At 42.7% G+C, this 22,083-nt stretch overlaps 1 protein-coding gene across 14 annotated transcripts in view; it reads left to right on the top strand.

The window, feature by feature from the left end:
* KIAA1217 (KIAA1217 ortholog) overlaps positions 1–22,083 on the top strand; it is a 293,162-nt gene that overhangs the window by 239,750 nt on the left and 31,329 nt on the right. For 9 of the 14 annotated variants that reach the window (XM_087420742.1, XM_087420738.1, XM_087420739.1 and 6 more), the window contains 3 exons: positions 5,351–5,455; positions 5,965–6,014; positions 12,346–12,512. In XM_087420742.1, the coding sequence (XP_087276868.1) occupies positions 5,351–5,455; positions 5,965–6,014; positions 12,346–12,512 (322 nt within the window). The remainder of the gene's footprint in view (positions 1–5,350; positions 5,456–5,964; positions 6,015–12,345; positions 12,513–22,083) is intronic. The other 5 variants (XM_087420741.1, XM_087420744.1, XM_014783620.2 and 2 more) reach the window with 1 other exon arrangement.

The raw sequence follows: 22,083 nt of genomic DNA, 5'->3' as shown, positions 1-22,083 counted from the left end.
GGGTCCACCCAGGTGCGGAGCAGGGCAATTGAAAGGGATTTCCAGACAGTGTGGATGGTTGGGGATGAAGGAAGTAAGGATGCAGGTAAAGAGCTGGTTTGTGTGAAGGGAACTGAAGACAACCAAAGATAGCTGTACTTACAGGGGATTCTGGAGTGCAGATCCAGACAGTGAAACCCTACCAAGTAAGATGGTAGGGTCAGACAAGTAAGACAGTAACCCTACCAAGCTACAAAAGATGATGGACTGGGGTGTGACAGCCAGGAGGCGAGCTTCCCATGCTGAAGTCATCCAAGGATGTGAGGGAATTTCCTGGATGCTGGTAGAGAATTTACAGATGAGTAATTCGGAATTCAGAAGCAGGGGAGGTTGGCAGATGAAGGATTGAAGTAGCAATAGGGAACAGTGAACGTACCCAGTCTTCCTTCTCCATGAGCAGAGGGCAGGGGAAGAAATAGCAGCCTTCAAGGTCAAGGTTATAAACGATATTTCTTCATGACCTTCTGTGTGCTCAGTCCTCATCTAAGGACTGAGAATGCAAGAAAAAGTGCAGGACGTGGTCATTAACCCTAAGGGGCACATGATGGTAGCAGGACAGAATTAACACATATGAAAAATTTAGAGGCACACATCATTGTAGCCCCATTGCAGTTACCACCAACTCCGTCAGTATCTCCTCCATAAATCTAGATGTCTCAATGAGAAGTTAAATTCATTGGGAGTTTTTGGAAGAATGTCTTTAGTTATACAGCTCTTTCACCAATAGGTTAATGTTGGGCAGAACTAGAAAGCTCGTTGCTCAGAGTCGTATTTGAAGCTTCACCACAAATTCAGATCATTTGAATTCCAGTGTTCTGTTGAACTCATCTGAAAACAGTGTCTTTAATTACTTTGGTTTTTTTCCCTCATACCAGAGAATCAAGCTGTAAGCAAACAAGGGCATAGCCTAGCTTTAAACCTGTTCAGTATTCAATTCGGGAAAATGCCTTTGGCACTGCCAAGACTAAGGGGTTTTAGTTCACTTAGATTTCTCCCAGAAAAAAAAATTGACTTTGTGAAAGGAAGGTATTGCTTAAGAACAATGATACTTTATTCACTGCTGTGTCCGCAGCAGCCTGCACAGCGCCTAGTACATGTTAAGCGCTCAGAAATATTTGTTGATGACTCATTGGCCGTTTCTCACTTTCTTGGGGGAAAGAGATGATGGGGAAGGAGCAGGAACCAAAAAAAGATCACAAAATATTAGGAGTAGAAGTGAGTTGATCCACCACCTAGTAGGGACTCTCAGAATACCAGCCCTAGTTGCCATAGTTCTTACTGACTATCCAGCACCACTAGATGTCAAAGTTAGAAACTAGTTAGAAAGGCAAATGCCTCTGACAACGGGCTAATCGCATCAGCTTGGTTGGCTGGTTTCAGCCAGCTCCTCAGCATTCCTTTTGGATGTTTAAAAACGTATCCTTAAGGATTCATTAAAGGGGAATTACCAGTCTGGTACTTGTTAATGGCGCTGACTTGTTTTTTAATAGCCATTAATTTACTTAGATATACAATGATAAGGCGTAATTCAGGCTTAATGAGGCCTCGGTCAGTACAAAGGCAAGTCCCTGGTCAAAAACTGTTGAAGGAGAAAATTGGAATCGAAAACTTGTATCAGTGGAGTTACTGGCTAAAAAATATTCCCCTGAATACAGCTTTTTTTCCTTCCCTGGGCTCTGAAGACAGGGAGAACAGACCACAAGCAATTAGATTTTGCTTCATCTTCACAGACAGACATGGGGCTTGCAGGAAAGCCAGTTCTAGTAGCAGGAATTTAAATACTGGGATCAGCACTTTCTCTGGATTGGACTTGAATTTTTTAATAATATTTTGCTTGGGCCCCGAGAAGATTCATTCAGCCGGGCTGACTTACAGCACTAAATGACTAGTTAACCATACCTACTAATCACATAAATACGGTTTATGGAATGGTAAAAAATCATTTATGAAATCGTTTTTAAACCATCTTTTCAATGGTAATTTTACCTCTAATACCTTAAACCAAGCGATATTGGCAAGATTTAGCTTAAGCATCTTTAATATTCTGATGATTATCATACAAAATTGCCCCTGCAATAAGATGACAGGGTCCTAGTTAATTCTCTTCTTTCACTGCATTTCTCTTTTTTCCCCTTCACATTAAAACATACTTCATAACATTTCATCATAGGAGAAGGCTGCATAAGTTTCCAGTTGCTGTAATTTACTTAAACCATAAAATTGTTTCCAGATTACTAACCATGAAAAGGAAAGACAATCTTATTTATGAATTTATAAATCAGATAATCTCCCTCAAAAGAATCCTGAAACCAGAAACACTTTGATGATTAAATAGGAGGGAAAAAGTTTTCTCATTACCATGTGTCAAAAGAATTGTATTTTTGTAACGCGGTTTTGGCCGAGACAGTGAAACACGTGTGTGCAGTGAGTGTGCCGTGCGCTGCTGCCTCAGCCGCATGCAGGCCCCGCTGTTTCCTGGGCAGTGGGAGAGAATTTCTCCCTCAACCGTCAAGCTCAAACATTCGGAACTCTCAAGGCACTGACAGATTGTGTCTTCTTCCTGGTGACCCCTTTGGTGACATAGTCCAGAGGAATGTCCGCTCCCATCCTCACAGCTACAAAAAGGAGACCCAAGTGTGGACAGCTGGACTGAATACAGGGCTTTTGCCCCAAAGCATCCAAACTCTCTTCCCAGCCAGTTCTAGAACCTCATCCCTGAGGAGCAAGGAGAGGGGGATGCTATTTGGGGATTGTCTTTCTCTGCATCCTAAAACCGTTGTCTGGGGGAAGCCAAGTATCCACTGAGCCAAGGAAAATGCCAGAGACTCATATGAAGCCCGGTGGACACCCGTGTGGAGACGTCGCAACCTGTGCTGCAACATTCTGCAGTTCTAACCATGGAGATGAATCAGCTGAAGATCAATGATCTGAATCTGGAATGATTCAGGTGCTTAGTTTCGTTTTTTAATTCTACTGCTCTCCTTTGTCAGACCAGGTGATGAAAGCTGTTGACCAGAGAGGGCCCAGAAAGAACACTGATTTGGCCCTAATCGGGATTGTGCCTAGAGCCAATGCTGGAATCCCTTCTGCCTTCTAACAGATTCTCATTTACTCTATAGCCATAGACTTATCAATTTCTTACATTTCTTAATATTACTGTCTTCTGCATGGACTTAGGTTGTCCCCACACCTTCCTATCCCACACTCCAGCCTCACAGGATCCTTTAAGCTGCTTCCTAACCAAAACTGTCTAGACACTAAAAATGTCATCCCACTTTTTTTTCAAAAAAAAAATAAACCCTTTCCATTTGCCTATGGTTGAATAAGAGCAGGAAACTAGTACATCTCGAGGTAGCTCTGAAGGCACCTCCACTCTTAGGGTCATGAGTTCTACTGCCAGCATTACTGTGGGAAGAATGGGGACACTGGACAACTTTCACCTGGTACCAGCAGGTCCCCTCGAAAGTTATTCATTTCCCAAGAGCCCATTTGTGTGGGTGTCTCCCACATGGCAGGCAGCATGGCCAGCCACCACCCCATCATTTCTGAGATGCCATCGTGCCTTGGGTCTGATAAACTTGGGATTTCCGTTGTGTATTTACTAACCTGTTTTGTTGATTGGAATGTCTTACTGATTTTTCTGTTTGGCACATGGACTGTTTGATGACAGGTGTGACAGAAAATGCTCTGCAGCTCAGAAGTTTAGCATTCACTGCTCTGCCAGGAAACACCTCCATGGAGATGCATTTCCACTCTCACTGTTCAAGATTTCTTCTTCTCACACCATTAGAATGAAGAGATCATACTGTTAATACTTAAATTATTTTTTTTTTCCTTAGCGGGTTTACAACTGTTATCTGTCCAGATTGCATGACTTAAGTCCACGACACTCAGTATTGTGAAAGAACTATCCGTTTTAAACGAAAGAAAATGCATGGAATTCTGAAGTTAGAAGCTTGTAATTGTGAAATTAAGCTCAGTGTTTCATATGGCCCTCAGGGTTGTATTCCAAAGGCAAAATTCAAGACCAAAAAGTTATATATGGACAAAATTACCCTTGAAAATCCTCTTGATTGCAGTGAAGTTCAAGATGCAGATATAGCATCTCTCAATAAGTCCAACTTAACCAGTTATTTTTTTACAGTGAAAGAATGGACCACCATGATTTTTTCCGTTGGGTACCAGATAAAGTAGTTGGCTAGTATTTAAAAGCTACAATATATGACTATGCTATTTGTAGCACAGGAATTACCATCCCTCACACCACGAGAGGCCTGTGGGACTGAGACCCACAGTGAAGAGTGGGGTCACTTCTCTGTCCCAAGCTGACGTTAGGACACCTGCTGATGGGGACAATGGCAGGCAAAGTGCCCACACTGTTCACGCAGTTCTCCTCTCTCTCCCATTATTGTTTTTGACTGCCAAGTAAGCATAACTGAATTTCCATGTGTGATGACCTCTACTTAGTCAGTAGAGGTCACCTTGTTGGGGTGGTGTTTTTATAATGTGTTGAAAATAATGGTAATAGTTCTGTGAAATTGCTATTGTCTGAAGTACAGAAATGTGAGCCTATTTCAAAAGCCAAATGAGTTGCGATGTAGCATTAGCGAGCCCTGAACAGGGAGGTACAGCATCTGTGCACAGTAAATAACTGGGAGGATTTTTCATTCATGTCTGGAGATGACTCAGTTGTTAGAGATATTTGTTTTCCTTCTTGATCCTATAACAGCCCCAGGTTAGAGTTCCTATGACTTTAGACTAAGCACCCTCTACCCCCAAGTCCAACATTGATTTCGAGCCTATTTTCCCATGGTCTTCAAAGACATTCATCTGAATTGCTCTTGGACTATAAAACAAGCTTTACTCCACACTCACAATGAACATCTCCATCATTTACACCAAAACCAGTCAGCAGCCTCCCAGCTTAGGGGTCCAGCTTAGAAGTGTGTGCCACCGGGCCACAGCTGGCCTGGGACACCACTGGTGCCAGAGGCAAAATAGCAAAAGCAGGGCAGAAAGCCTCAAAAAACACATGACGCGCAAGCAGAATTATTCCCGAGGGAGATGCTTTTCAGTGTTCCAGGAGGGTCTGCTGGTCTGTGCAGTGTCTTTCCAGGGAGATCATTGGGTTAATACAGAACTCTGGTCATCGAATCTTGGGCTCAGTGGGAATTTGCAGGCTCTTCACGTCCCCCAAGCCAAGTTGGGGTAAACTCGGTGGTCCCGTTTGTAACCGTCACGTGATCACTCACCTAGGCAAGCCAGTCTGAAAGTCAACATAGCGTTAACAAACAATTCTCTTGTCTTACAGAGAGAGGATGCAAGCCATGGAGAAACAGATTGCCAGTTTAACTGGCCTTGTTCAGTCAGCGCTTTTTAAAGGGCCCATTACCAGTAATAGCAAAGATGCGTCTAGGTAAAAAGAAGAAAGCAAACCAATGAAAAATAATTCAATCTGTTTCTCTTTAATCATTAAGATAATTCATTCATTCAAATCCGTCTTCTTGTAATCATTTCAAGGCTGAAAATATTCACATCTCTATGAATCATGGTTTGTTTGTTTGTTTTTTTCTTTCTGGTAATTCTTGGTCGAAGGTTACTCTTTGGCCCAAGAAGGGTAAATGGGCTTCCCAGTGCATGTGGCTTCACGGACCACTGCGCAGCGCCTGCAACCTCCATCCACACGTGTCCGCGTCCACCATCACCTGAAAGTCATGAGTGCGCCTCAGCTGCATTCCACCTGCAGTGTCAGATGCACACCTGGGAAGCCTTTTCCATCCTGGCCAATCGTGGTGCTGATGCTGCAATACCCTCATTGCTTAATCCCATCACTGGCTGCTGCTGATTGCTTAGAATGGTGAATGGAAGGGGCAGAAAGAGGCATTTTGGAAACTGTACAGCTGACTCTCTTTTTCTTTTATTCAGCGAGAAAATGATGAAAACTCCAGCCAGTAAGAACCACACAGATAGTGCAGGTAAGTGTTCTCCGGAGCTCCAGGAGGTCTGCAGGCTACCTATTATTAGCCCTGGCTTGTTTCCAGAAGTATTAACCTGTCCTAAGTCACCTGGTTGGTGTGATTTCAGAGGCTTCTGGAATAAGTCCCTGCACCACCACACCTTCTCTGTTTAATGCTGAACTTCCAGATTAGTCGTTAATTCGGAGGGCCTAAGCCCTTCAGTCCTCTCCCTTCGGTCTTCATTCATTCATTCACTGACTCATTCATTCATTCATATATATGGTCATACATCCAACAAATCTTTATGTGCCCGGTATTGGGCAAGGACAGTGTGCATCATTCAGATGGGGCTCATCCTGTGGGGAAAATGGATATGGGACAAGTAATTATATGTGTGTTGAGTGTTAAGAAAAAGCGCAGGATGAATGTTTAACCAACAGGTCTAGCCTAGACCAACGACATTCTCCCAAGGAAGTGACACAAACTGAGGCCTGAAGGGTGAGTAGGACTTAGGTAAGTGAAGAGGGAAAGGAAGAGCCGTCCAGGTTGAGGGAGAAGCATGTGCAAATGCCATGGTAAGGACCTTAGTTATTACTCCAAGTGCAAAGTGAAGCCATTGGAAGGTTCTACACTGGAGAGGACTTCAGGCCAGCTGCAGTGTGGGAATGGATGAGCAGGGATGACAGCCAATAGGGAGCCACCAGTGGTTAAGGCGAGAGAAAAAGGCATGCTTGATTTTTAATCAAGGCCTGATTTTTAAATGCCAGCATTCCCCCAAAAGAGGCCCCAACTATATTCCCCATGAAATTTACTAGTATCCAGGTATATTTGATGTACTTCTTATCCTGCAGGCTTAAGGCAAGTCTCTCTCAAGAATATGTCTTCCCTCCCATTGGGTTAGAAATAGAAATCGTTACCAGGGACATGTTGGGCTGCTGAATTACACAGGAAGCATGTGGCAAGTTGGGTGAAACCCTTAATTTGGGGAAGCCACAGAGTGTTGTGCATCATGGTACAGAGGACAGAATTGGAGACTTTAAGTTGAGACCTCTGTGGGTCCTGGTTCCGCACCAGCTAAGTATGGGTAGTTGAGCTGTAAAGCCAGCAGGGCCGGCTCTTCCAGCGTTCCCAATCCTCATGGGTTTTGTTGGTTTACTTAGAAATCAATCAGTGACCTTGGCTGCAGCCAGAGAATTATTTCATGGAAATTGCTAAACTTGTCTTCAGAGCAATTGCCAGTTTGTTTTGGAGATATTTATTCATTCATTTATTTTCTGATCTATTATGAACTTAGGGAAAAAATGGAACCTACTAAACTTGCAGAAACAGAGAGTGGAATGGTGGTTGCCTGGGACTCGGGGCAGGGAAATGGGCAGAGGTTTGTCCAAAAGTACAAACTTACAGTCAGAAGATGAATAAGTTCTGGGGATCTAATGCACAGCATTGTGATTATAGATAACAATACTGAACTATATACTTGAAAGTTGCCAAGAGACTAGATCTTAAATGTTCTGACCACAAAAAAGAAATGGTAATTATGTGATGTGATAGCCGTGTTAGTTAACACTATGGTGATGATCGTGTTGCAATATGTAAGTGTATCAAATCAACACATTGTACACCTTAAAGTTACACAGTGTTGTATGTCAGTTATATCTCAATAAAGTTGAGGAGAGAAAAAGGAACTACTAAACACTAAAACTTTCCGTTCCTCTGGATTCTATTCTAGAAAGGATTAGTATCCAATACCATTTTTCTAATAAATAGGTACATACTGTTTTGTATTCTCCTTTTGTTCCTTTTCACTTTTGGTGACATAATAATAGTAATAATAATAATAGGAGACATTTAGTGAGGGTTTTCTGTGTGCCAGGCATGGGATAGGTACAATCATTATTCCCATGTTCCAGATGAGGAAACTGAACATACGTCCACACACACGTGGCACACATCACCGTGGTCCAACCATCCTGTCACTTTATCTCATTCTTTTGTGTTAAGGTGCCCCAGTCCCTTTAAAGATATATGGGTTGTTTCATTTCTTTGTTTTGAAAAATTTTGCAAATGTCTTTTTTGGAGCCTGGGGGAAAGAGCAGGTGTAATTTCCTTGGGATGTATTTCCGCAAGTGGAATCAATAAGTCCAAAGGGACTAACAGTTGAGTAGCCCCGACCACATGCTGCCAGTTTTCACTTCTGCAGGGCTGAGCCAATTTGCGATGCTACCAGCAACATGCATGTGTGTTTGCTCCCCTGCGTCTCTGCTCAATTTGGTCTTTCTCATCCTCATGTGTCAGGGCTAGATGTGGTCTACGGGGCTTTAGTTGCCATAGCAGCCATGTATGGTGTGCAAAATATATTAATTCTTCCAGAATCCTAGGAAGTAAGCTACAAGACAAGAAGTATTATCCCTGTTCTGTAGACAGGTACACAGAATTAATCCAGAAATCAAGAAGCTTATTTGGCCAAGGGTAACTGAAAAAGGGAAGCCCAGACTTCCTGTTACTTTAGGAATATTTGGTTTACTGTGGATATAGGAGAACAGAAGGAGCCTCCCATTTCAAAGGCACATGATGTGTTTTATACTGTGTATTATATCATTTAACACACATAACTCTATAAGGAAGATGTTAGCCAGACAGCTAGTGAGTCACAGCCAGTCTGGCCAACCCCCAAACCCATGTTCTTTCTGTCACAACAGAATTCATTAAATTCACATCAAATTTTCATTTAATAAGATTCTTATTAAGATACGCTCGACTGAGGTAAATGACCTAAGACAGGATTTGGTAGGAGAAAGGAGAGGCCTTTGCCTGGAAAGGGTAAAGTACACAGAAAGGACTGAGGTTCTGAAGACGAACTGCACGCTGACCCTCCTGCTAGACTAGGATGAGACTACCCCCCGTGTGTGAGTGTGGAGAGTACATCCCAGGTCCTGTGAATCTAATCTGAAGGGGAACTCGTTTACCACTCTGCACCCCACCCACCAGATCCAGCTCCACCCATAGATTTCAGGGCATCTGCTTATAGATCTCAGCCTGTTGCTGCTGCCACCCCCAGCCTTCTGCACCTGCTGACACTCCAGGTGATGGGGGGAGGCTGGCAGAGGCTCTTCCTGCCCACTCTGCTCAGAGAAATAATCACAGCTAACTACAGTGAGGGGGTCCCTCTGTGCCAGACACCGGGCTAAGCAATTTACGTGTGTTAATTCCATTCTCCCACACAATAACCCTTATATCCATTTTACAGATGAGGAAACTGAGAGGGAGAGAGAGAATAAGTAACTTACCTAAGGTCAGATACCTAGGAAGTGGATACTGAGAATGATTTCCAGGTTTCTGGTTTAAATAATTGAGTGGGTAATAGCGTCAATGGCTAAAATTAAGCTTATAGAGACAGAAAGAGGTTTGGGGAGGATGAGGAGAAATAGTGAATTGGACCTGCTTATAGAAAAGTCCTGTAATGATGCAAAGGTATTGGTATGTGGATCTGAGGATAACTATATGCTGGAGACAAAGATGTGAGAGACCTTGACAGGTGGTGGTCATGGAAGTGGCCACCCTGGAAAGCATGTCCAGTAAGAAGAGAAGCAGGCCTAGGACTGAACAGGCCGGGGTTTAAAAGGTTAGCTGAGGAGGAAATTAGAGAAGAGATTGACCAAGATGGAGCAGCAGAGAGGGGAGAAGATGAAGGAGAGGGAAGTTTCAAAGAGACTGTGAAGAAAAGAAGTGAGTGACAAAAGCCAGCATCGCATCGAGGAGAAGTCACGTCAGCCCAGCATCTGTTTGGTTGACAACTGACCACTGGCCAGCTTAGAAGGGCCATTTCAGTGAATGATGGAGTTAGAAACCAGATTCAGCGGATTAAGAGGTTATAGATGAAGAAACTTTATAGATGAGTGTAGATTCCATAAAGAAATTTGGTTGTGAAAGATGTTTCTTAAATCACTTATTGGCATTCGACTCTAACAGATAGTGTGTAGACTCAAGCCTCTCCTCCATGGAGGAGTTTGGTGAGATACACTGCTGCCCTCAGAATGTGTAAGGAGAAGGGGGGATGTATAAGGAATGTGGGCCTTCATTTGGCTGAGGAATTAGCAGAGTAGTTCTTATTATCAAACAGGAGTAGCTAGCTGGTGCAGTGTCAAGGAGACACACCTTGATAGTATCATTTGTTGTACAAATCATGTTGTGTGGTGTGAGTGTGGATGTGTGAGTGTGTGTGTGTGTCTGTATGTTTGCATGCATGTACACACGCACCTATGCCTGTGCATATGGAGTGATGATAAAGTAACTTGACCAATTCTAAAAGAAAAACTTCTTCCAATTCACTGTGATCTCCCTCAGAATACTTGATCTTGAAGGTGCCATGTTACCTCTGACATGCTGCTGTTATTGGACATGTTACTGGGTGCCCTTCCACTGAGGACCTTCACAGTTGGAGACCAGTCTTTTGAACAATTGCGGAGATGGTGAATCCTGCTCTTTTGAGGGTGACTTTGATTTGGGGGGGAACAGCCAAAAGTTAGTGAGAGCCATGACTGGTGATGGGAGTGGTCAGTTAAGCTCATAAAAATAAAAAGCTTGCTGTCTACTCTGCAGGGGTTCCCTTGGAAATCCTTAAAACGCTTTCTCATCTCCTCCCCTGACTTCCCCAAAGGGGCCATGAGAGGGCTGGGAGACTGGTTCTCTAAGGGTGAGGAACTTGCCATATGGCGTTGCTGAGGCCAAGCAAGAAAGAGGACAGTTGCGAGGCACTCTCTCGCTCACTGGCCTGCCACCTATATCCCATGGCAGCAGCTCCTTGAGGCTTGCAGGCCTGTGTGTGCTGGGGAAGGAAAGTTCCCATGGATGCTGAGCCAAGATGGAAAGAGAGCCCGCTGTGCTGTAACCACTCCAGGGTATACAAAGCAATGACGGGTTCTGTCGTGGCAAGGCCAGCCTGGCCCATTGCAAACCTTCCACTTGGTTCTTTACAGGAAAGAGAGCTGAACAGCCCCTTCAGAAGTGTGTGTGTGTGTGTGTTGTGTGTGTGTGTAATGTGAATTCTACTCTGGAGACCTATTCCATAGAATTGCATTGTCCTGAAAAGGAATTAGCACCTCCTTTTGAGTCCTGGACCTTGCTGATCCTATAAGTGCTTCTTGGGATCCTTTTTGAGTCATTTTTAAAGCAAACTTGGTCAAATCAGGCCCTTCCCAGATGGCCTTATAAAATGCATGAGGCTTATTGAAGGTGGACTCAGGGAGCAAAGTTTACGGCAGCGAGAAAACTATTTAGGAAGAGTTTCTTTCTGCTGCCTTTTTTGATTCCTCTGCTAGAGAATTTTCATATCACCCTTGATTTTCTCACTGAAGGAGATGTGGATAGAGGTCCTGCTGCTTCTGGTTTGGAAACCCAAAGGGATTCGGAGAGCACCCACTTCTTATTAATTTCCCCTTGGTGATCGGCCGAATCTCTGCCTAGAACTAAGTGCACATTCTTGGGATCCATCTTCCTGCAGGGAATAGTCACGTAAGCACCCTGCGTTAGGTCCTAGAGTTTTTAAAATTATTTTTTCTGTTATAAAATTATAGATATTTGCTATGCAGATTTAAAAATACAAAAAGTGGTAATATAAAAAAATATAAAATTCAGGGGCTGTCCCAGTGGCGTAGTGATGAAGTTCACACTTAACCACTTCAGTGGCCCGGGGTTCGCAGCTTGGGATCCTGGGTGCAGACCTATCCACCGCTTTTCAAGCCATGCTGTGGCGCCATCCCACATATAAAGTAGAGGAAGATGGGTGTGTATGTCAGCTCAAGGCCAGTCTTCCTCAGCAAAAAGAGGAGGATTGGCAACAGATGTTAGCTCAGGGCTAATATTCCTCACCAAAAAAAAAAAAATATATATATATATATTTTTATATTTATATATATATATATATAAAACTCATAGACTACCACCAGCTAGAAATACTGTTAACACTTTGTTTTATGTACCTCTAATCTTTTCTCTGTGCAAACCTGTGTGTTTAAAGAAGATACGCAGATAGGTAGATAGACAGACAGCTGGCTTCCTTAACATGGCATCATGCTGTACCTACTGCTCTGTGATCTGCCTTCCTATGGCACTAAACTTGTAGAATGTGACTTTTACAGACCACAGACCATAACGTTGCATGAATGTTCGATAATTTATTTAAACCCAGTTCCTTATTTTTGCCATTTAGAGGACCAACGTAATTTAAAATTTTTCATAATGAAGGGAATCGGCATTTTTAGAGTTACTGGCGGTCTGTATCGGGATGGGACTTACAGCTTAGACTTTCCTTTCTGGCACTTTTATGGACTTCACTGCTCTTTTCTCCTAGGAACTCCGCATGCTCCTGGCGGGAAGACTCTCAGCGCCCTGGAGTCCACGGGGCCCCCCAGCCAGCCCCTGCCTGCCGGCACCTCGGCCATCCACATGAGCCTGCTGGACATGAGGCGGAGTGTGGCCGAACTCAGGCTGCAACTCCAGCACATGCGACAGCTCCAGGTACAGACCGTGATCCGCGTGGGCCGTGTCCTCTGACTGACTGGCCCAAAGTCAGCTTTGGGCCTCCTCCTATTCGCCTCCTCCCGCATCCCTAGCCCCACGGCACCTTCCGGGGGTCTTTCCACCATCCTTTCCCAGGGCCTAACTGAAGACCTGGGTAGTTAGAACCAGAGCAGCGTGATTTCCTCTCACACGCGCATAATTTGGTCTAGCGCCTTCCACTGCAACTAGAGTCAATCTATACCCACTTCTTTAAGCTGTGCATGCTTTTATACATGAAAAAAGCATTAAGCATCTGTTTTTTGGAGGAGAGCTGAAAGGCAAGGAGCCCCGTGGAGCACCTAACAGCCAGTTCAGACTTCCTGCCTACTGTGTTTTGCCTCTTTGCTCCTCCCCAATGGGCGTGCGCAAAGGTGGGACCGTCAGCTAAGCTTTTTTTGCAAGGAGCTGTGAGGTATTTAGAAATATGAGTTGAGACTAGAATATGAATTCAGAAAGAAAAAGAAGCCACCGTGGATGATTTGTTGAGAAAAATGTCTGCGTTTTATTTGGAGAGTGTGTTGCCTAATAGTTTCCTCACCCTTTTCCATTGTTAAGGAATATGTGAACTACACAGGAATCAAAGGGGAGGGAGAAATGACCGTTCTTGTCACGAATCTTGGTAAACAAATCCCAAAAATCTGATGAAGCAGAATAATGTAAGGCAGTAGGTTGGGCACTGGGCATGTGGTGCTGGCTTAGACTATACCCGGGCATCCTCCCTGACTTCAAGAAGCTCATAGTCCAAACGTTGGTACAAGACAAACCCACCCCGGAGCCTGGAGCAGCCACACGGGTCTGGTGTCTTCAGGAGTCAGTGGGATGCAAACTCCTGGGCCAGTGAGGTCCAGTAGGGAAAGGGCTGCAAACCACAGCTTCTCTCCCTTCAACTCACAGATGACCTGAGCCCTACATTTGTCACCCCCTCATTAAAGCTAAGAAGAAGATTTCCCCTTACGCTTTACCTACCAGAGAACAAACAGAGGGCAGCCGGCTTGAAACACCTGCCCTGAGGCCCCATTCATGGGTCGTGAGAGCTGACAGGACAGGTCAATGCGTATGTCTCCAGAGGCTAGTCTGTCCCTCAGGCAACGTCACAGACACCTCGGACATCCCATGCAAATTCATTTAAATCCTCTTCTGAAGCAGGTCATCTGTGAAGTTCCCCATCCTTTGCATTCGCTTCTCCTTGCTTTGCAATTTTGAAGACACTCTGCAGTGAAATGAAGTGTACAGGGTGGGCTGAGGGTGTGTGCAGGAGTGACAAGTCCAACACCCGCAGTGTCCAGGCAGTAACTGAACAAGGGCAGTGGAGGAGGGGCAACGGCGAGTTGGCCCCTCCAAAGGACAATCACCACTCAGCTCCGGGCAGCTCTTAACCTGATAGAATTAGAGTCCTGTGTTTCTAGATGTTTCAGCATTTCAAGAGAATCTGGAAATATAGGTTTTATCTGAAATATCTGTATTCTTTCTAAAAATGTTGGAAAGTGATTAAAAAACAATTATTTAGTACTCTGCAGCTCAAACGACACATGCGCACACCACAGAGGGACTGTCGGCTCCCGGGTTCTTCCCTGGGGTTTATGGAGAGTTAGCCCCTTCTCACACGGCTTCTGCCTTTCAGTGCCACCTGCTGGCCATTTTGAAATTGTGTGGTCCTCATTGGAACCTCACAAGAAAAAAATTCTAAGTATATCATTTGTATGGTGTGGTAGTACCTACTGCTTTCAAAAGTGAGCATTTGTTGGTTTGGGGGCAGGGGTGGGATTGCCGTAGCGTAAACACCACACTATCCCTGGAGTGTGGCAAATTTGATCCCGAGGCTATGATGCCTTTGGCTGCGGCATCCCCCGTTGGTGGCTGGCATCGTCTGGTCCTCGGCTGGCTGGGAGGGGTCTCCCACTACTCACCACTCCTTGCAAGCCTTGAACTGTGGCAGCTTGGTTGCAGAATCATAGCTTCGCGAACAAAGAGGCTCTTCGGTCAAGGTCTGGGAATGCTATCTTAACCACATAAGTTCCTTTATTGCCCCAGAACTGCTCAGCTTTGCTGGCTCTCGGGATATAAAGAACAATGCGCAGCTGTGCTCTTGCACTTAGAAGTTTGTGCAATTCTAAAGAGCAGACATGTAGGGAAAGATAAGCATTTTGTTTCCTAAACTGGCTGCTGTTGTTTCTCCCTCAGTCTTCCTATCCTCTCTGTCCCCGTCAGCTTTCCTCCCCCTCCAGCCTCTGTCTTTTCAGTCAGGGGAGTCTATTTAAGACAAAAACAGTTTAGAATAATTAAGCCATCTCAGCGCCAGTTCTCCTTCAGCAATATGTATTATACACCAAAAGTGAAGAGAAGCCCCAAAGTGATTGTAAGTCCAGTAATGGAGCCATCATTAGAGATATACGAAACCCTGTAGAATGGTCTCAAAAGAACACAAATTGAATTAGACATTCAAATGTTCTTTGAACTGTGTTATAAAATAGTGAAACTGAATGAAATCTTTTGTGCTTGGCAGCCGTCTCCAGTAATTAGATAATTAAATCACTGGAAAATCCTAGACTGTAGAGCAGATCCTATTTGAGCATTTCATTTTCAGAACTGATGAGTTATTCTCAGGAGTGAAAATTTGATGCAGACACAGTGGTGTGGGTAGATTTAAAGAGGGCAAAAAGAATGTCAAGAGAGGCAAAAGGAGCCTAGGCAGAAGATCAAGAAAACCATTAAAACTGTTCATGTAATTCCCTGCTCTCCAATTTCACATAAATTATCATTCTAAGAGAATGGTTCTTAATCCTGGCTACCCATTCCAATCACCTGAGACCTTTGACAAAAATATCAATACTGGAGCACCACTGCCAGAGTCTGACTTCATTGGTGTGGACCAGAGGCTAGGCACTGGTGATTCTAGAATGTTCCAGAATAAGAACTACTCCCAGTATAATGAATGCTCTGTCCATTGAGATGCCTCTTGGAAATGTCGAGATCTCAGTCAGCTATCACAAAGGGTGAAGCAGAAACAAATGGGGTATCCGCCATGCTGTAAGTGTGAAAGACACACCCAGTGACTTCAAAGCCTAACTTCAAACAAGGCACCTCGTTCCCAGTAGTTAATCAGATGTGTTTTCTACTTAGTTATAATTGAGGCAAGAGCTATAGGGAACTTTTATGTTCTTATGTTCCCATTCCCAGGTAGCAGCTGGGGCTGCAATTAGCTGGCAACAATGGAAAAGGAGACAGGTGAAGTCTTGTACCTAACAAATGTTCCCTTCAAAAGACGATTATCTTTGTTTATTACCTTATCTGGTATGATTTAGAAAAAGCCTACTTTTTCTAAACAATGAGCTACCTCTTTTTCCAAAATGCCACCTTACTTGGATTTTACCAAGGTAATCCCATATTCACAGAAGTGACTACAGTTCTACCCCTCTCTGTGGGCTGAGGGGAGGTAGAAGCTTCTGGAAGAGGTGGTTCAAGTTCTTTGGGGGCCAGATGAGACTTGGCCTAAAGAGAGAATGGATACATCCTACTTCTCTAATTCGCACGATTTTTTTCTTGGTCCCTTATCTCCTTATTCTGAGTCCTGAGTAATAAAAAATGGGGTTATTCTCACACATATACGGACAGCTAATTTTCGACAAAGGAGCTAAGAACATACAATGGAGAAAGGAAAGTCTCTTCAATAAATGGTGTTGGGAAAACTGGACAGCCACATGCAAAAGAATGAAAGTGGACCATCTGCTATCGCCATTCACAAAAATTAACTCAAAATGGATCAAAGACCTGAAGGTGAGACCTGAAACTATAAAACTCATAGAAGCAAATATAGGCAACACACTATTTGACATTGGTCATAAAGGAATCTTTTCGGATGACATGCCTACCCAGACTAGGGAAACTAAAGAAAAAATAAACAAGTGGGACTTTATCAGATTAAAGAGCTTCTACAAGACAAAAGAAACCAGAATCAAGATGAACAGACAACCCACCAGCTGGGTGAGAATATTTGCAAAACATACATCTGACAAGGGGTTGATCTCCGTAAAGAACTCACACAACTGAACAACAAAAAAACAAACAACCCGATCAAAAAATGGGCAGAGGAAATGAACAGACACTTCTCCAGAGAAGATGTACAGATGGCCAATAGGCACATGAAAAGATGTTCAACATCACTAATCATCAGGGAAATGCAAATCAAAACAACACTAAGATATCACCTCATGCCCGTTAGAATGCCTATAATCACCAAGACAAAAAACAACAAATGTTGGAGAGGATGTGGAGAAACAGGAACCCTCATACACCACTGGTGGGAATGCAAACTGGTGCAGCCTCTATGGAAAACGGTATGGTGATGCCTCAAAGAATTAAAAATAGAGATGCCCTACGTTCCAGCTGTCCCACTACTGGGACTCTATCCAACGAACCTGAAATCAACAATCCAGAGAGGCTTATGCACCCCTATGTTCATTGCAGCATTATTCACCATAGCCAAGAAGTGGAAGCAACCTAAGTGTCCCTCAGCTGACAATTGGATCAAGAAGATGTGGTATATATATACAATGGAATACTACTCAGCCATAAAAAAAAAGACAAAATCGTCCCATTTGCAACAACATGGATGGGCCTGGAGGGTATTATGTTAAGTGAAATAAGCCAGAAAGAGAAAGACAAACACTGTATGATCTCACTCATACGTGGACTATAAACCAACACATGGACAGAGAAAACTGTACTGTGGTTACCAGGAGCAATGGGGGTGGGGGGTGGGCACAAGGGGTGAAGGGAGACATATATATGGTGATGGGCAAGCAAAAATGTACAACCCAAAATTTCACAATGTTAAAAACTATTAAAACATCAATAAAAAAATAAATTAAAAAAAAATGAGGTTATTCTGAACTTAGTGTTCCATTTTTAAGATTACTAAGGAGGTAAAACATCAACATAAAAAAGAAACATAGCAATACACAGAGCCCTTGTATTTGAAATGATATAATTCAGTACAGTTATCTTAAGGTGTCTTTTTATAAGATAGTGCCTCATAGAAATGTGCCAGCGTCTCGTTTATCTTCTGACATCCAAAATAATGGTCTTGGGAGTGTGTATCCCTGAGAAAAGCACACTGGAGGTTGGCTCGTGCTGAGCAGACCTGTTTTCCCCATCAGGCAGAAATAATAAATGGAACTAGTACAGGGGTTGACAATTAGGCTGCCATGCAATGTCCCAGGTCCTCGTTGGACCTTCACACAGAGGCTGTCTAAGATGGGGAGACTTCTCTCAGATAGCATGTAGATGTGACCAGGCATCCTTTCCCTTGTTCCCTACAGCCTGGGAAACTTACTCACATGTTCAGGAGTTATTCTGGGGTCTGGCTACCATCATGAAACTTCATGATTTGTGGAATAACCACTGTTCAGTGTCACTGCTAGACAGAAAAATCAGTTCAATTTACTGTGCACTGTTGACAAGACCAATAGTCTTAGATTTCACCTAAGAAATCAAGATTGAGTATGTGAGGTACATGTCCATTTTGAGGTCAGTGAAATAGGTTTAGGCAGTTTCCTAGTTTCTTAATGAAGTTGATATGAATAACTTATTTGGTCCAATCACATTTTTAATGGCCAAGAATATTATTTCCATCAAAGTATTTTTATAAAAATATCAAGGCACTGGGGCCGGCCCCATGGTGTAGCGGTTAAGTGCGCACACTCTGCTGCTGGCGGCCCGGGTTCGGTTTATTTTCAATAAACTTATGTTTCCAGCACTGAGGGGGTAACTGCAACTGTAGTTGCCTTCCCACTGTTGACAGCTAGAAAACTGAAAAATAAACTGTATGAAACAACTGTTTTCAGACACTGGGCAACAGACAACACAGGATTGTGATTCTTAGGAGAATGGAAACAAAGGAGGTGAAACCTACACGTGACCCACCTTTCTGCCTGGAGGCGCTTTTCAGATCATGATGCAGAAAGAGATAATCTAAGCAGAGCACTGGCAGTCTGACTGAGGTGAGGGGATAAGATCAAAGTGTAGAGAGCTGAAGCAGCTAGAATTTGTGGAGTAGAGTACCAAATACGAGGAAGCTCTGCGGAGGAAGAACTATATGAATCTGTGAGTCTGTTATTGAATACTAGACCAAGCATGTGTAGTGTGAAAGACCACTAAGCCAGGCAAAAACAAAGTGGGAGGCTATAAACAAAAAAATTCCCAGAGCTCACACAGGGCTGGGAGATGTTCATATTTTGACAAGCAAGAGTAAAGAGGCTTTGTCAATCAGCTGGGGCATTCAGTAGAGATCAGAGAAGGGTCATGCTTCAGTCTTAGGACTAATTTAACCCCAGAGTAAAGGCTACCCTATATTCACCCTAACAAAGCTTAAAAACAAGTCTCTAAAGCACAAAAAAAGATTTACAAGTAACTGAACTGTCTGCTAGAGAAAGTCCAACATCTGTAAAGGAAAACAACAAAATCCAGAACTCCATGTCCAGCATCCAGTCAAAAATTACTAGACGTGTGATGATGCTGAGAAACGTGACCCACAACCTTAAGAAAAATCCCATGGAAACCAACCAGAAATGATAGGGATAATGAGATCAGCAGCAAGAACTTTAATACAGCTATTATAATTATTGTCAAGGATTTAAAGGAAAACATGAACACAATGAGACAAGAAATGGAAGATATAAAAAATATCTAAATGGAACTTTTGAGAGCTGAAAAACACAATATCTGAATGGACTTAATAGAAGATTAATCACTGCTGAAACAAAATATTAGTCAACTTGAAAACATAGCAGTAGAAACTGTCCAAACTGAAGTACAGAGAGAAAAAAGCCTGAAGAAAATGAACTGAAACTTAGTGATTTGTAGAACAATATTAAGTGGTCAAAGAGGAAGAGAAGAATATTAGAAGGAATAATGGCTGAAATTTTTCCAAATTTGATGAAAAATGTCAATCCAGACACCAAAAAAGCTCAATAAACCCTTAGAATGATAAGCACAAATGAAACCACACCAAAGTGTATTGTAATCAAATTGCTAAAAACCAGGAATAAATAGAAAAATCTTAAAAGCAGCCAGAGGGGGGAAAAAAGACACATTACATACAGGGAAACATAAATAAGTATTAACGCTGACTACTCATCAGAGACAAAAGTTAAGTTAGAAGACAATGGAATGACCTCTTTAAAGCTATTGAAGGAAAAAACTCCTTCAGAAAATAGAGGATACTTCCCAACTCATTTTATGAAGCCAGCACTACTCTAACAGCAAAACCAGTCAAAGATATTATAAGAAAAGAAAACCACAGACAAATATCCCCTGTGAAAATATATGTAACAAATCCTTAACAAAATAGCAGCAATTGAATCCAGCAATATATAAAAGGGATAATACATTTTCCGGGGTTTTATCCCAGGAATTCAAGATTGCTTTAATAAAAAAAAAACAAATCAATGTATTTGACCTTATTAACAGAATAAAGGAGAAAAATCATATCTTTTCAGAAAAGGGAGAAAAAACGTGACAAAATTTAATACTGCTGATAAAAACATTTAGCACTCTAGGAGTAGAAGGAAACTTCCTTAACCTGATAAAGCACGTCTGAAAACCCTACAGAAAACATTATAGTTAATGGTGAAACGCTATACACATTCCCCATAAGGTTGGAAATAAGACCAAAGAAGCCTTCTCTCGCTTCCATTTAGTACTGTACTGAAAATCCTAGCAAGTGTGATAAAGCTTGAAAAAGATATAAAAGGCATACAGATGGGAAAGTGAAAGTCTAAATGGCTTTACTCACAAATGACATGATTGTGTACATATAAAATCGGAAAGAATCTACAAAAAATGCTACCAGAAATAAGTGAATTTAAGCAAGATCACCATAATCAAGTCAATATGTAAAAATATAAAAATTTTATTACGTACATTGTACTAAATCATACGTGGATTTACTCATGCAACAGAATATCAGTCAGCATTAAAAAGAATGAACTCAACACTCAACGTCATGGCTGGATCTCAAAAACAATATCCTGAAGGAAAGAAGCCAGACACAGAAGATTACATATTGTATAATTTCATTTAAATGACATTCTAGAACAGGAAGAACTAATCTATAGGGACAGAAAATAGATCGGTAGTTTTGAGCTAGAGGTTGGAGGACTGATTACAAAAAGTCATAAAAGAATTTTCTAGGGTGATAAAAAATGTTGTCTTATCTTTTTAGTGGTAGTTACATTGGTGTCAACATTTGTCAAAACTCATTGACCTGTGCACTTAAAATGGGTATATTTGATTGTTTGTAAACTATACCTTAATAGCGGTGTGTTTGTTTTAAGTTAACAATTAAAATGTAGGTATCACTGCTAAGCAAAAATAAAGGTAAAGAATGGAAGTGCTGATGACTAATTTATTTGAAGCATTTAGAGAGAGATGTTGACCTACATCCTGCCTTCAGCATCACTTTTTATGCACTGCTAGGATGACGTCTTGGAGTCGGTGGCAAGAACGCCAGGCAGGGAGGCTGGGGGACTAGAGGGAAGTGGCAAGAGAGCCTGTGCACGATTATTCCTTCACAGTTAACTCATTGTTGCTGATGTGCCAGCCAGTGGGTTAAGGAGAATTCCCTCTTTAGTCCCTCTAGCTGACTCCAGTAACCCCCTCTTTCTGGGAAGGAGGATCCTACAGCCTAGAACTCCAAGCAGCTCTCTCCCTCACTCCTCTTTGAGTGGAATAATTTCAGTGGGATCTGATCATATTACCAGTTCAATAATTTGAATATTACATACAGGTGCATTCTTCTGATATGTCCGTAGGCTTCTCAGAAACATTGTAGCGAGAGTCATTCATGCAGCAGATGTGTGTAGGGTATCCACTGTGTGCCGGAAACTGTACTCGTGGCTGGAAAGGAAACAGACGTGCCCCCTGCCATGCTCTTTGGCATTCTATTTCTAGCAGATGGTGGTTGAAGAATGACTGGATTGAATTCAAAAGACCAGTTCTCATCCTGATTCTGCCCTGCAGTGACCGAGGGACTCTGACACAAGTCCCTTAACCTCTCAGCGCTTCCCTTTCCCATCTTGCAACTTTCAATTTTAAGGAGTTTAAATATTCTAGCAATATAATTTCCAGCTTGATAGCCACTGTTAATATCCACTGCTAACTGGACCGTAACTTTATTGGAGCTTGTCTGTGAGATTTATGCAAGAGGGGTGGGTGCAGAGGGCTGTGCCATACAGCTCATGGCACAGTGACATCATCTATCCATTCAAGAGCCCTTTTCTTAGACCATGATGCTCATCCATGGTGGCACATCAGAATCATCTGAGGAGTTTAAAATATTCCCAGTGCCGAGGCTGCACCTCAGACCCGTTAAATCAGAATCTCTCAGGGGTGGATCCATGCATCAGCCACTTTTAGACACATTTAATCATCTACTTATTTGTTCCTTACATACTCATTACCACTCATTTCCTCACTGCCCCCCCCAAAGAAAATAGCTCTGTGGGATGTGACACATGGTATGGAATTGGAG

The sequence above is a fragment of the Ceratotherium simum genome, chromosome 32 (genome assembly GCF_057802395.1).
Source record: "Ceratotherium simum simum isolate JZ-2026a chromosome 32, ASM5780239v1, whole genome shotgun sequence".
Lineage (NCBI taxonomy): Eukaryota > Metazoa > Chordata > Mammalia > Perissodactyla > Rhinocerotidae > Ceratotherium > Ceratotherium simum.
Note: the sequence above shows the minus strand (reverse complement) of the source record. Positions and strands in the feature narration are given on the sequence as shown.